Source organism: Natrix helvetica (assembly GCF_964273705.1).
Source record: "Natrix helvetica genome assembly, chromosome: 2".
Classification (NCBI taxonomy): Eukaryota; Metazoa; Chordata; class Lepidosauria; order Squamata; family Natricidae; genus Natrix; species Natrix helvetica.
The window spans coordinates 60417320-60431287 of record NC_138552.1 but is presented as its reverse complement, the minus strand read 5'-3'; the positions used below and the strand labels follow the sequence as shown (position 1 = coordinate 60431287).

At 39.3% G+C, this 13968-nt stretch overlaps 1 protein-coding gene across 1 annotated transcript in view; it reads right to left on the bottom strand.

The window, feature by feature from the left end:
* ADAMTS19 (ADAM metallopeptidase with thrombospondin type 1 motif 19) overlaps positions 1 to 13968 on the bottom strand; it is a 104007-nt gene that overhangs the window by 51972 nt on the left and 38067 nt on the right. The window contains exon 8 of the mRNA XM_081941155.1: positions 2233 to 2338. Within this exon, the coding sequence (XP_081797281.1) occupies positions 2233 to 2338 (106 nt within the window). The remainder of the gene's footprint in view (positions 1 to 2232; positions 2339 to 13968) is intronic.

The window sequence follows — 13968 nt, the reverse complement described above, 5'->3', positions numbered from 1 at the left end:
TAAAAAAATGTTTATGTCCATAGCCAGCACCAACTAATACAAATTGAAGATAAAATATTTAAGTAATAACATATATTATCTTCCTAGGCTCAAAAAGTCAATTACCATAATTATTCAATAAAAAGATTTTTCTTAACTGACTATAACAAAACTACACAAAATAAGACATCACAGAGGGAATGGTTTCTTTCAACTACCATACGGCTATGAAAATTGGACCATCAGACAGAGTGCACAAAAGAAAACAGACACCTTTGAATAGTGATGTTGGAGAAGATTAATGAGACTATTTAGCAGTGCAGAAGAGCCAATATTTCAATACTAGATGAGGTAATATGAAATGCAAAGATAAACAAAATCAGACTGCTTGCTGGAAAAGCTAATCATAAAAGTAAAACTTAGATATTTTGGCCAGAAAATATGAAGACAACCGTTACTGGAGAAAATCTTGACTCAAAGAAAAATTAAAGAGAAAAAAAGAAGCTAAGAGAAAAAAAGAAGTCTAATTGATGAGGCATGTATATGCTCATAAAAAAAAATCAAAGAAGCAATTACTGGAAGTCAGAGAAATAATATCCATTGGGTCATGATTATTCAGTCCATTGAATAATCAGAAATGGAACATGAATTGAAGAACGACAATAATTCCTTGTACCAAAGTTCCTTGTGCTTCATCTATGGATATAGACAACTTCATTTTAACAGCTTTATTTTATTTGCGAAAATGGGAGACAGATAGTAAGTTGTTTTTTTTCTATGTACCATAAGCCCTTAAGAGAACAAGCTGAAAATTTCTGCAGTTGATATATTCAAATAACCAGCTAACTTTCAGGATTTAAATTTCATATTTATAATTCCCTTTTGAAAAATCAAATGTTATAAAATGTGTTTTAGTCTAAATAAATTATCTATTGTAAGTGTTTCTTATAAATCCCACCTGAAAATTATCTTTGCTCCATTTTTTATATGATTACATAAACAATGGCAGGCTTTAAAAATCCCTCTGATAATATACTCAAGTTATGAATCATTACTTTACAAAGTCTGTTTTTAATTTAAGTTTTGGGCTTTTCTTTTCAAACAAATCTCATTAAATTGTAAAATAGAATTATCAGAAGTAAATTTTATTCTGAGTAACAAAAATAAGATACTACTATCAATACCCTTGAGAGACTCCATATTTATACAGAGAAGCTAACAAAACAATACTGTAATAAATACCAGAGTATAAAAGAATAGAACTAGACAAGATATAGATTCTCATTCCTGTTCCTTTGTTTATCCCACCGCATAAATATTAAGGCCATATGATGAGAAAAGATGCTCAATTCCCATCTTTGAGTTTTCACCTGTGTATTTTTCAAACGACATTTTAATTTCCACTGTTTCAATCAAGTTCTGAAACAGGAAGTAAGCACTGCTAATCGGGAAATAAATTGGAGGAAACTTGACCCACGTATGATGGCTGTTCATTCAGAAACCTGCTGATTGGGTGGGGGGTTGTATTAATTTTGGCTTTCAGCAGGATACTTCCTCCCTATGGACAGCAGGACCACAGTGGGAGGATTCTCCTGAACTCAGGATTCTGTTGTAAAAGTAAGTGGAGGTTATGGCCTTGGGGAAAAATTCTTTAATCATAGCAGTCTTCTGGTGTGACCTTCCTCTGTTTTTTTCATGTGAAATTTCATGTCCAGAAAATATTCCATCTGGTTTCCAGAAATCCAAAAATTAACTCTTTTTTTAAAAAGTATCATTCCCCTTGCTTTCTAACTAAGTCTCTGTCAGGTGCAAAGAATGAGGGTTGCATATTAAGTTCCAATTAAGATTTACTGCTCAAGCCTATATATTAGTCAATTAACTGTCAGCAGTGAATTGGTGCTAAAGAAGAGTCCAAGGAATTCAAAGGAGGCTGGACTTGGAGCATTTGTGGACATGTAAAAATTCTAGGCTGAATCCTCCCTTGACTCTATTCCCAGACTCTGGTTCTTCTTCTCCTAGAGTCTTCATTTCTATCATTTAATTATTTGCAATATTACCAACCAGCTATCAGGCGAAATATTTTTTTTTTTGCATTTATATATGGAATATATAAAATAAGCATTCTATTTAAAAACCCAGCAGCATATGAAAAGCAAAAATATCAAATCCTCTCGATCAAATTGGGGCTTATTTTTTTCCTTAAAGCCACTGTATGCAACTGTAAATTTAGATATTGCATATTCACTTACTTACTTGTGACCCATTTCATGAGCAATAGTAAATGCAAGATTCAGACCGTTGTCCTCTGCAATTATACATTTTCGTTTTTCACTACACATGCCACTCAAATATGCTATTCCTAAAAGATACAAGAATCATAATTATTTAGCATATTTGATATTATCTAAGTATATTCATTTCCTGCTATTAATAAGGTTTGTGTATGCTTACCAAAAATACCTTACCCCAATAATATTATACTGATAAGTCTCTTTAATTTCTGTCAAAAATATAGTAATTAAAATATAGATACTGCTTTCTTAGGATGCATCTCTAAAAACATATATAATAATGGACATTTCAAGTGTGGTGTTTAATTAAGAGATTAATTATGCAAAGTTACAAGGAGTAACCCAAATCTGATGGAATCAGTACACTGTTGGAATATCTTCTTTGCTGCTACATATATTTTTTTTCTTCTACATATGTACAATAAATTTAGATAGCATTTAAATGATATATTGCATGTTTTGGTTTATGATTATGTACTTTCTAAAAGCTTTTGCTTCCCCTGTCCCATTTTTTTAAAATCAGTGGACATTTTCTAGTAATATCATAGGCATAGGGTAAACAAACGCAGATCCTCTGAAGAAATCAAGAACAAAGAAAAAAATACAAAAGGGTAGAATAAATAGTCTACTAGTCTATTTAGTGTAATAGCAGTCTAACAAACACTGTCTTAACACATCTTTCACATATTCCATGCCAGATTTCTCCATGTACAAAATAACATGGTTACATGCTGCAATGTAAATTCAAACTGTAATATGACATTCTGGATGAAACAATAAGGATTTCATCTCAATGTTAATTTGAAAGTAATACACCATGTTAGTAGAAAGTGGATTTTTCCCATCCATAGCAGAAGTTCATCCAGAACACATTATTCTTTTAAAAAGGAATAGATTAGCTTAAGAAACTATCAAACAGGACTTGAAATGCATGTTATTAATCAACATTTTAGTTATAGAATACAGATATATGGCTTCATAAGTTTCCAAAATGTTGTTTGGGAAAACCTTTTCAAACTGGCCATAATTTTTATATTATGATTAGCAGGAATTCACTGATAAAACCATACTTTCTATTACAAATACATTCTCTGACTTAGTTTTGGCATTAACATAAACTGTAAAATTAAGGCAACCGGTTAATTGAGTTTCTTATACATTAATTTAGTTACAAGAGAGTAGCAATGCAACAGAATGTAGAAATATCATAAAAGGTAACTAGAAATTAATCTAAGAGCTAAATTAATTAGAAATTAATCTAAAAACTGTCAGAACAGCCTGAGGCATTCGTGCCACACTGCATTAATCTCAACCTTGGAGAAGTAACATAAACATATACATATGGACTGGAAATGGGAAAAGAATTAAAATGATACAGTGGTGATAAATAACATAGGAAGTAAATATAGAGAGGAAACTATAGGAGATCATGAGACACATACATATCCCCTTTGCCTTTACAAAGGAAGAAATGAGCATCATCAATCAATTAGCCTAATTTCTTGAAGAAAGCAATGAACTGTTTGTGCTATCAACAGAACACTGCAGGTAGTCCTCATTTACCAACCATTCATTCAGTGTCTATTTGAAGTTACAAAGGCACTGAATGAATGGTAGTTACAGCTGGTCCTCAAAGTTACGGTCATTGCAGCATCCTGTGATCACAATGGTCAAAATTTGGGTGCTTGGCAGTCTTCCCAGATTTACAACTACAGTATGTGCTTAAACTATTCCCACCAGCCTATCTGCCCCCCACCTCTGCCCTTTGCCCCCCCCTCCAATGCCCCTGGATACCCCTGCATCACAGGTGATCTTTGTTGTCTTCTTCCTCCCTCTGACAAGGCACATGTGGCTAAGGCAGCGGTTCTCAAATAGTGGGGCGCGCCCCCCTGGGGGGGCGCGAGGCTCTGTAAAGGGGGGCGCGAAGGCTCCCTTTCCATCTGGGTGCAACGGCGGCGAAGGCATGGGCGAGGCATAATATATCCCGCCTGGAAGTGGCAGCACTTCGGACTGGATTTTCATTGGAGCCGCGGGCTGGAGCTGTGCAAGAAGCCTGCTCGGGCGGGGGTGGGAGGGAGGGAAGCATGGGACCGCCCGTCTTCGCCACCGCGTAGCTCGCCTCCCCGCCAGCAGCTCCACTGCCAGCATTCCATCTGGAAGCGGAAGCGCAACAGCCGCTGTTGGGGAAGGGACAAAGGGGCGGCGGTCGCCCGATCTTGCCACCGCCACCCCTTCGCCCCTGGTAACGGCGACTGTTGTGCTGCTGCTTCCAGCTGGGATGCTGGAGGACCTGCTGGCAGGGAGGGAGGGAAGAAGGGCAGAAGGGAGGTGGAAGGAAGGAAAGAAAAGCAGACACGCCGGAGGGAAAGAGGAAAGAAGGCAAGCAGGCAGGAAGGAGGCAGAAGGAAGGAGGGAAGAATGGAACTGGAAGGGAGGCAGGGAAGGAGGGAGGGAGAAAGGAAGGATAGGAGGATAGGGAAAGAGGAAAGAAGGCAGGCAGGCAGAAGGGAGGGAGGTGCAAGGAAGGAAGAAAGCATAGATAAGCAGGAGGGAAAGAAGGCAGGCAGGCAGGAGGAAAGAGGAAGGAGGGAACTGGAAGGGAGGCAGGGAAGGAGGGAGGGAGAAAGGAAGGATAGGAGGATAGGGAAAGAGGAAAGAAGGCAGGCAGGCAGAAGGGAGGGAGGTGCAAGGAAGGAAGGAAGCATAGATAAGCAGGAGGGAAAGAAGGCAGGCAGGCAGGAGGAAAGAGGAAGGAGGGAACTGGAAGGGAGGCAGGGAAGGAGGGAGGGAGAAAGGAAGGATAGGAGGATAGGGAAAGAGGAAAGAAGGCAGGCAGGCAGAAGGGAGGGAGGTGCAAGGAAGGAAGGAAGCATAGATAAGCAGGAGGGAAAGAAGGCAGGCAGGCAGGAGGAAAGAGGAAGGAGGGAACTGGAAGGGAGGCAGGGAAGGAGGGAGGGAGAAAGGAAGGATAGGAGGATAGGGAAAGAGGAAAGAAGGCAGGCAGGCAGAAGGGAGGGAGGTGCAAGGAAGGAAGAAAGCATAGATAAGCAGGAGGGAAAGAAGGCAGGCAGGCAGGGGGAAAGAGGAAGGAGGGAACTGGAAGGGAGGCAGGAAGGAAGGGAAGGAGGAAGGGAGGGTGGAAGGAAGGATAGACAAGTAAGAGGGAAAGAGGAAAGAAAGCATGTGACTACGGTGGGAGACGAGGAAAGACCGGTGTGCTATGTTATGCAGAGGTGTACTTATAACAATTTTATAGACAAATGATACTATTTACAGTCGTGCGGGGGGGGGCGCGAAATGTTTTCTTCTTCCTAGGGGGGGCATGACAGAAAATAATTGAGAAGCACTGGGCTAAGGCAACTGCTTATCTACGGAGAAGGACTTAAAGCAGAGACCATCAGAAAAGGCAGGGCAGGTGAAGCATGAAGTCCTTGACTAATGACTGTGCTGTCCTCACCTAAGGCTTGCAACTGGGACTATAGTTTTTGCTAGGTGGTGCAGTCACATGATAATTTATATAATGACCGCTTTGCTTAGCAGTGAAATTCCAGGCCTAATTAGAGTTATGTGAGGACTAACTGTAATAAAACTGTTATTAAAGGTTTGGATTGACTATTTCTTATCTCTTTGGGCAACAGTGGATAAATAGAAAACATATCACATATAACTTCAGGTAAGCATCTCATTGGCCAAACAGATAGGAATATTAGCTCTCCATGTGGTCCAAATGTTTTAGTGTGTCTATCAGCACTCATTGAAGTCTCTCCTAGAAATATTCTATTGTTTGTCTCAACCAGGATTAAATGGTACATTGACAAAAAGAATGTACATTTGGTTTACATTTGTACTTCAAATTTTGCTACTTAACAGTGGTCTTGCCTTTTAATGCTGACATTCCATTGAATGTACGTAGATATATACAGAAATTTACTGAGCATGGTTTTCAGTGAGAAATCATATAAATTGTATAAGAAAAGCCACAAGCTATAAACAATAAATAAATTATTTTAGGTTTTCCTTTCTTGCTAAAGGATTTATTTCAAATATATAAAAAGCTGGCTTTTTATCTACTGAAACTCAAGGCAACTTGCCCATTGATTATCATGTTATACATGAAATCTGCTACAAAAGAAGAAAGAGGAAGAGGGAGGGTGGGAGGATAAATGAAAAAGAGAAGGAACTATTAAAGCAATCTTTAAAGTACACATGTCTCTACTTCAATTACAATCTGGCAGGTTTAGCCTAGCAAGTAGGTCAGTTCTAAGAGCAATCCCACTTTCACCTAGAATAAATGGAGTATTTTTCATTCAGAAGGAAATGTAAAACTGTTTGGAACAGGCAAATATACATTTCTCCGGACAAACATTTTCTATTGTTACATGACCCACATCTAGAAACTCCTCTTCCATTCTCCCCCTCTCACTTTGTGTGTGTGTGTGTGTGTGTGTGTGTGTGTGTGTGCTTGTGCAACATCCAGTATACATTGGCTTCAAATCCTTGGTTCAAAGTAGTATGAATCACTGGATATTAACAGCCTTCAGATGGTGATGCATTCCAGGGCAGGCATGCCTCAGTAGCTTTATAACAAATTTAAATCATTAGCAGAGAGGGGGCAAAACTAAATCCTACCTTACAAAATAATTATCGTGTCAAAGATCAATAATCCCTACTACTTCTTCATGTAAATTAAAGTGACGTGTACAAAACCTAAAAGTAGAATTATAAAGAAGGTAAAATGTTTTCAATAATCTCCAATGAATTATGGATTAAAAAGACAGGCTGTAACTTGCTAAGGTATCTGGCTTGTAATATCTACAAATATCGAAAACTGCCGGATTTTTTCAGAAAGCTTCTTCCCTCAAATGAAATATTCTTCATACTGACAGGATACTGAGTATCCTATCTGTTATATCTTTAGCCTCAGAGCAGCTACTAAGAAGGTTATTTCTCACATTGTGTGTTACCATGCCGAAAATGGTGATGATACCCCAAAAATGTTTCTAAAAGAAACCCGAACATATTCTAAAAAGAACGCCATCTTTCAAACAGTCTTGTCTCGGATTTGTTAGGACTTTATACACAGTAAATGCAACTGGATCCAGTTCACCAGCTGGTAATCTTCATAAACTGATCAGATTTGGCAACCCTTGAATTACCTTTGAAAAGTTTCCAGAAGTTGCAGTAGATACAGATATTATAGGTAGGCTGCTAATTGGCACAGGATTCAGGAATTGTGTGATTTGTACTTAATTAAAGCATTAGTAAGTAATTGTTTCCTGACTACAATTTAAAGCATTTATAATAAACTTTAAAGCTCCAACCTGGCTTAAGGCTTGACTTCTTAAAAAATTACATTTCCCATTGTGAAACAGACTAGGAAGTGAGGCTTTTTTGATGTGGCTGCTGTCAAAGAGTTGTCATTTTCACTAGCAGTAAAATACAATTTGAGAGTTGCTTTTAGATTTCTACTTTCACAGATTTTAGAAAACTATAAATGCACATCTATTTCACCAAACTTTTAGCAATTAATTAGCATTTGTATTAATTTCAGTACTTTTTCAGTACTTCTTAGATTCAATCTTTTGTTTTCCAAAGTTTATTAGCTGCCTTGAATATTTGATAGGCTAGAAAAGTAAGTCACAAGTGAAATAAGTAAAAAATAAATAGAACAACCAGAATTTGGACTGTGTGAAAATGTTATAAGTTTTGAATGTTCTCTGTTGAAGCTGTGAGGTGATACAGATTTTGTTTTCAAAGGGTACGTCAGAGCATATAGGACTTTATTACCTGTTTATGTCAAGCTAAAGCAGCCACATCTTTCTCTGGCAACAGCATGAAACATAATTGCTTTAAGGTGTTACACAAACTATAGAATAGATGTTACACTTGCTTTCCCATGCATTCTAACACTTATTTGGAGACTGTATCAGAATTTCTGCACAATCCTACTTGCTATATACTGGTTGAAGTTACCAGTCTAGTTTTGGTATTTTGGACCAGCTAAAGTTTTTCGAAGGCAATACATGAAGAGCCAATAGGATGCGCAACACACTCCGGGAAGGATGAAAAACAGTTTTAAATGGTGCCTCCAAATCTAAATCCAACCAACAACTTCAAAAAAAGAAAATAATAATAATAATGTATTAGTATCGAAAGCCACCAGCAAAACTGAAAGGATCATATTGCTTCTTTCTGATGAAGCTAGCCTATATAGGCAAGCAAAGCATTCTGTCTCAAAATCAAGCCTGGATGGTAAAAAATAAACTAATATGAATAAGATGTGTGAACAGGATAATTTTTTAAAAAATAGTAAACTGTATTGCACACAAAAAAGCAAAAATCTGTTGCTCCAAAGGTCAGTTCCATTACTGTACTGAAATATTTTAAGGAAATAACAGAACATTTCTTTACACCAGAAAGCAACTGAGAATTTGCCAAGATAACAGGAAAATTCCCAAAACCTTCCCAAAAACAGTTCATCTAATTCATGGCAGACTATCTTAATTAGACTTCTAGCCCTGCAGAGGATTAATCCCAATAAATCTTAATCACAACAAATAGTCCTTTGCCAATAACAAAAAAGCTTGAACAAAAATAACCCAAAGCACATATTCCAGTAGAGACAAATTCCCTGAAGATGGGCTTCAGCGTGAGTCTGAAAAAACTCAGAAGAGTAAACCTCTGGTCCCGGTGAATGATCTAGATTGGATCTTGCCAAAGAGCTTCTCCATACCTAAATGGCTATTTCACTTCATAGAGTTTATTGAAAAAATAAACCCAGATATCCATTCTTTTTACAGAATTGTGAAATACCCGTCAGGACAGTCTGTGTGGTGAAATCTCACACGCAGGAAGTTGGAAGATAGCAGCATAAACCCCAATATTATTATGACCAATTCATGAAAATAAGATTATTGTGTAGCAGAATGGGTGGCGTATGAAGACACTCCCAATTTTGTCCTGATCCCTCAAGGTTTTAGTCTAAGCCAGGAGTGTCAAACTGAAGGCCCATGGACGAGATCTGGCCCAAGGGGTGCTTAGATCTGGGCTGCAGGGCCACCCTGGAGACAGCAAAGGCCCGTGGTGCCTCTGCCAGCAAAAGTGGAGCTCTGAGAGGCCACGTAAGGCCCACCTGGGCTCCGTGTTTTGCTGCAGCAGCCTCCGGAAGCCCTCAGCCAGTGAAAACAGAGGTCCTGGGAGCCCACACACTCCCTTTTCACCGGCAGAGAGCTGCAGGAGGCCGTCGCTGTTGAAAATGGAGCCTGGCCACGCCACCTGGCCTTGCACCTCCCCAGCATCCTGAGATCAAACACAACCCTGATGCAGCCCTCAATGAAATCAAGTTTGACACCCCTGGTCTAAGCTAAGTACATACTGAAGATACCTCAGCAAACTGATGGGGAACACATGAACAGAGGATGTTGCATTGAACTTACCCCTAACCTTTTGAGAAAAAAAGTTGAACTTGTGTCCTTTTTCCCTTTCCACTGATAGATAAGAGGTCTGCTAACTACTCCAGGTTGCAGCAGATATGGCTTTTCCCTCTGGTGTCTGGCAACTATTTGCCTTTTTAACAAGGGAAGACTCAGGGGTCTCCTCCTCCTGGGCAGACAAAGTAGGAGAGAGAAAGGGGTAGCTTAGCAAAGTGACCAATTCTCTTGATCAGCAGCCAGAGTCACTTTCTTTGCTTCCTCTTTTTTTTTTAGCCAGCAACCCCAGTAAAGTGAGATATAAACTACTTTTCCTCCTTCTTTCCCTGCTCTGCCTATCCATGGCAAGAGAAGCAAGGGGATAATGGGTCACTTCTGCTCCCTACAATTTGTCTCCTCTAGTGGCAGTAGAAGGGAGAGGAACTGAAGGAAGTGGGAGAAAGAAGCACATGACCTCTGGTTTTGGTTTTCCAGGAAACCAGGATCGAAAACTGTCAACAGAAGAGCCATTTTCTATTCTTTCTGTTTCTGTCTGCTTCCCTCTTTCTTGGCAAGAAAAATAGGGAGAAACATTGAGGGACCCTGTCCCTTCTCTATCCCAGTTTCTCTTGCTGTAATAGAAGTAGCAGGTCATATCTCTCTTAATGGTATTTGCTTGTCTGAGGCCATAATAAAAGATTGATTGATTGATTCTTAATGTCAGGATTGCACAGAGGGGTTTATTTCATGGGCTTGAAGAACTTAAAGCAGAATACCCCATGGTTCTTGGCATTTACTGGCACCGAAGGAGGCATTCCCCACCCTCCTTCTCTTCCCTCTCTACTTCTTATGAGCAGAGAGCCTCCAGTTTTTCTTACTGACAAGACAAATTAAGAACTGGAAATGTAACCAGCAGGGCTTTTTACTGGAATACTTTTGGATACGGCATTTTAGCATCTAGTATTAGCTAGTAACATTTCAGTGCTGCTGAGCAAAAGAGCTCTCAAAAAGAAAAGAATGGAGCACCTACGGTGACCAGAATTGTAATAAATTATGTACATATTTTTTTTAAATCCTGAGTTTCTTACACAAAGCAATAGGTAAAGGCAAAGGTTCCCCTCGCACATATGTGCTAGTAATTGCTGACTCTAGGGGGTGGTGCCCATCTCCATTACAAAGCCGAAGAGCCAATGCTGTCCAAAGACGTCTCCGTGGTCATGTGGCGGGCATTACTAAACACTAAAGGCACACGAAACGCTGTTACCTTCCCACCAAAGGTGGTTCCTATTTTTCTACTTGCATTTTTATATGCTTTCAAATTGCTCGGTTGACAGAAGCTGGGATAAGTAAGAGGAGCTCACTCCATTACGTGATGCTAGGGATTTGAACCGCTGAGCTGTAAACCTTTTGATCAACAAGCTCAGGTCTTAACCACTGAGCCACCGCGTCCCTTACACAAAGCAATAGATTTGGGCAAAAAAGCTAGAATTATAAATAGTCTTTGACTCATAACGAATTGTCTAGAAACTGTTCAAAGTTACAATGGCACTGGAAAAAAGTGACTTATGACCAATCCTCATGCTTACGACCATTGCAGTATCCCCACAATCACATGATTAAAATTTGGGCACTTGGCAACCAACATGTATTTACATCGGTTGCAGTGTCCCAGGATCACATGATCTCCATTTGCGACTTTCCCAGAAGCCATCTAACAAGCAAAGTCAGTGGGGGAAGTTGGATTAGCTTAACAACTGTGCAATTCAGTTAACAGCAATGAATGCAGTTAACAACCATAACAAAAAAGGTTGTAAAACTACATGCAATTCACTTATCAAGTGCCTTGCTTTGCATGAAAATTCTAGTCTCAACTGTGTCAAAATACTACCAGTATTTTGATTGTGGCTTTCTGATTTTTGACAAATAACAGTGATGAAAAACATTATTTTCAGACAGATATCGCCACACAATTATCTCATTTAATTTTATTTTACCATTCATTTTCTACATCCCATTAAAACTATATACTCATCTAGAATTCCTTTTGGTAGATGAGTTTCCCTTGGAAAGCTGCACTATCTTTGGAAAAAGACAGCGCCATTTTACAAAGACAGCAGAGCTTTTCAAGTGCTGTCTTCAAAAAGAAGGAAAAAAGCAGGAAAGTAGGAAACATTTGCTGGAGAAGCTGAGTCCCCAAAAAGAGAGAAATCTGGAACAGGAAACTGGGAGAGAAAGCAGTTGGGGTCTATAACAATTCGCCATCGCCAACTCACCACTGCCCACTTGGCATGACCAACTTGCCACGGGACAACAGTTACCCTAATATCAAAGATATGGTGGAATAGAATAATTAAAGAAAGGATGCCAGAAGAGGGACTGAATAAAATGTGAATGACAAAAATTAAAATATTTTATTTACTTTGAATAATTAAATTGAATTTTTAAATAATCCTTCAGTGAGTTATCCAGCAGCGAGTTGGCCATGAAAAGTTGTTCCGCAGCAAGTTGGCCATCGCAAGTTGGCTGTGGTGAGTTGGCTGCAATGAGCTGGCTGTGGCAAGTTGTCCCATTCCAAGTAGCTGGGTGAATGAATGCTTGCTGATGCTTACTAGGGCAGGCTGAAGAGTTGATGGTACTTGCTAAACCAAGCTAGGGATCACATAGGGCTTAGGAGACAAGGCAGCTGGGCAAATGAGTGGCTGCTAGCACAATTGAGGCTCTCTGGGTTGTGGCAAGCAGCCACAAAGACTGATAATCTTCTATGCCTGTAATAGTTGAGATAATGTAAAAATGCCCTTGCCCTTTTAAAGAAGTTTTACTACTTTAGAATCTAGATGCAATGAAATGCGTTGTATTCATTTTATTTCTTAATAAACAGTGTTGTAGTTGAGCACGAAACCTCTATAAAACATTAGCAACTGAATTCAATTTTTTTTTTGCAAAGTGGTTTCAAGTGTTTTCTTTCGCTATTAATTCCATGTATTAGGAAACAAAAACTAGATTCAAGAGAACAATTCCTGTTTAACTATCACAGCATTAGGTAAGAGAAAGATTTTTTCTGTGTGTGAGAGAGAGGGGGAGGGAGGGAGAGGGAGAAAAGGAGGGAGGGAGAGGGAGAAAAGGAGGGAGGGAGGGAGGGAGAGAGAGAATGTTCGTTCTTTCCTTTTTCCTGTGGCTTCTTATTAAGCACAGCTGGAATGGTTCCAAGATAAAATCCACAGAGTGAGTACAATTGATCTCTTGTAATAGTTAAGCCTTTAACAGTCAATCTTAGGGATTGCTTAAAAACTTACCTAAAAACTGAAACTTGATACACTTTGCTTTTGAAGCATCATTGCTTGAAGGAACATTATAATTTTATAACAATTAAGTTTAAAGAACCTATGGTTTCTACATGCTAGAACATGAAAATAAACAGAGCTAAGTCAGATCCCATACAAAGTTATTCAAAAGTAAATTCCAATAAATTCAACTAAAATCAAATAAGTACACATAAATTGCTAATTCCAGGTTGAATCATATTTTCAAAAATAAGTAGAATTGATAGTTGTATTCAATTAAATTTTTAAAAGCACAAATATGCAGAACAATAATATAGACAAGTTTGTTAATTCATAACTGTTTTTCCTTTTATATATATCCTTTGTCATGTGACAAATATATGTCAGGCACGAACAAGCAAGACCCACGTGTAGAGTTCAAAGTAGCTACTTTATAGTTCTATACCTATTTCATAGAAATCCCTCCAGACTGGCAGCTTTCACTTGGGAAAGACTAGAAAAGACTCAAAAGGCTTTTTTTTTGGGGGGGGGGGTAATATAATCTAAAGGTATTTTAACATTTTGCTCTAAAACATTTTTGTCTGATCTAGGACAGACTTTGCTCTTAATATTTACTGATGTGATAAGGTGAACTGGTTGCTAAATGAATAGATGCAGGGGTAGGCTACTCCGGGTTCACACGGGTTCAGGAGAACCTCTGGCTAAAAATCTGCCCAGTTCAGAGAACCCACAAATCCCACCCATGGCTGGCCACGCCTACCCTGACCCACCCCTCCCCTCCCAGGGTTCCCCACATGGCCCGTTTGGGATGCCAGATAGGTACACAGCCCGCATGGAGGCTTGGGGAGGACAAAAAACAGGCATCCTGCAAGGTCAGAAACGGGCCCATTTCCAGCCTCTGGAGCCCGGGACAGACCGTTTTCGCCCTCCCGGAGGCTCAACCAAGCCTCCGTAGCTTGGGGAGGGCAAAAATGACCACCTCCACTGTGGTGCAGGAGGCTGACCAGG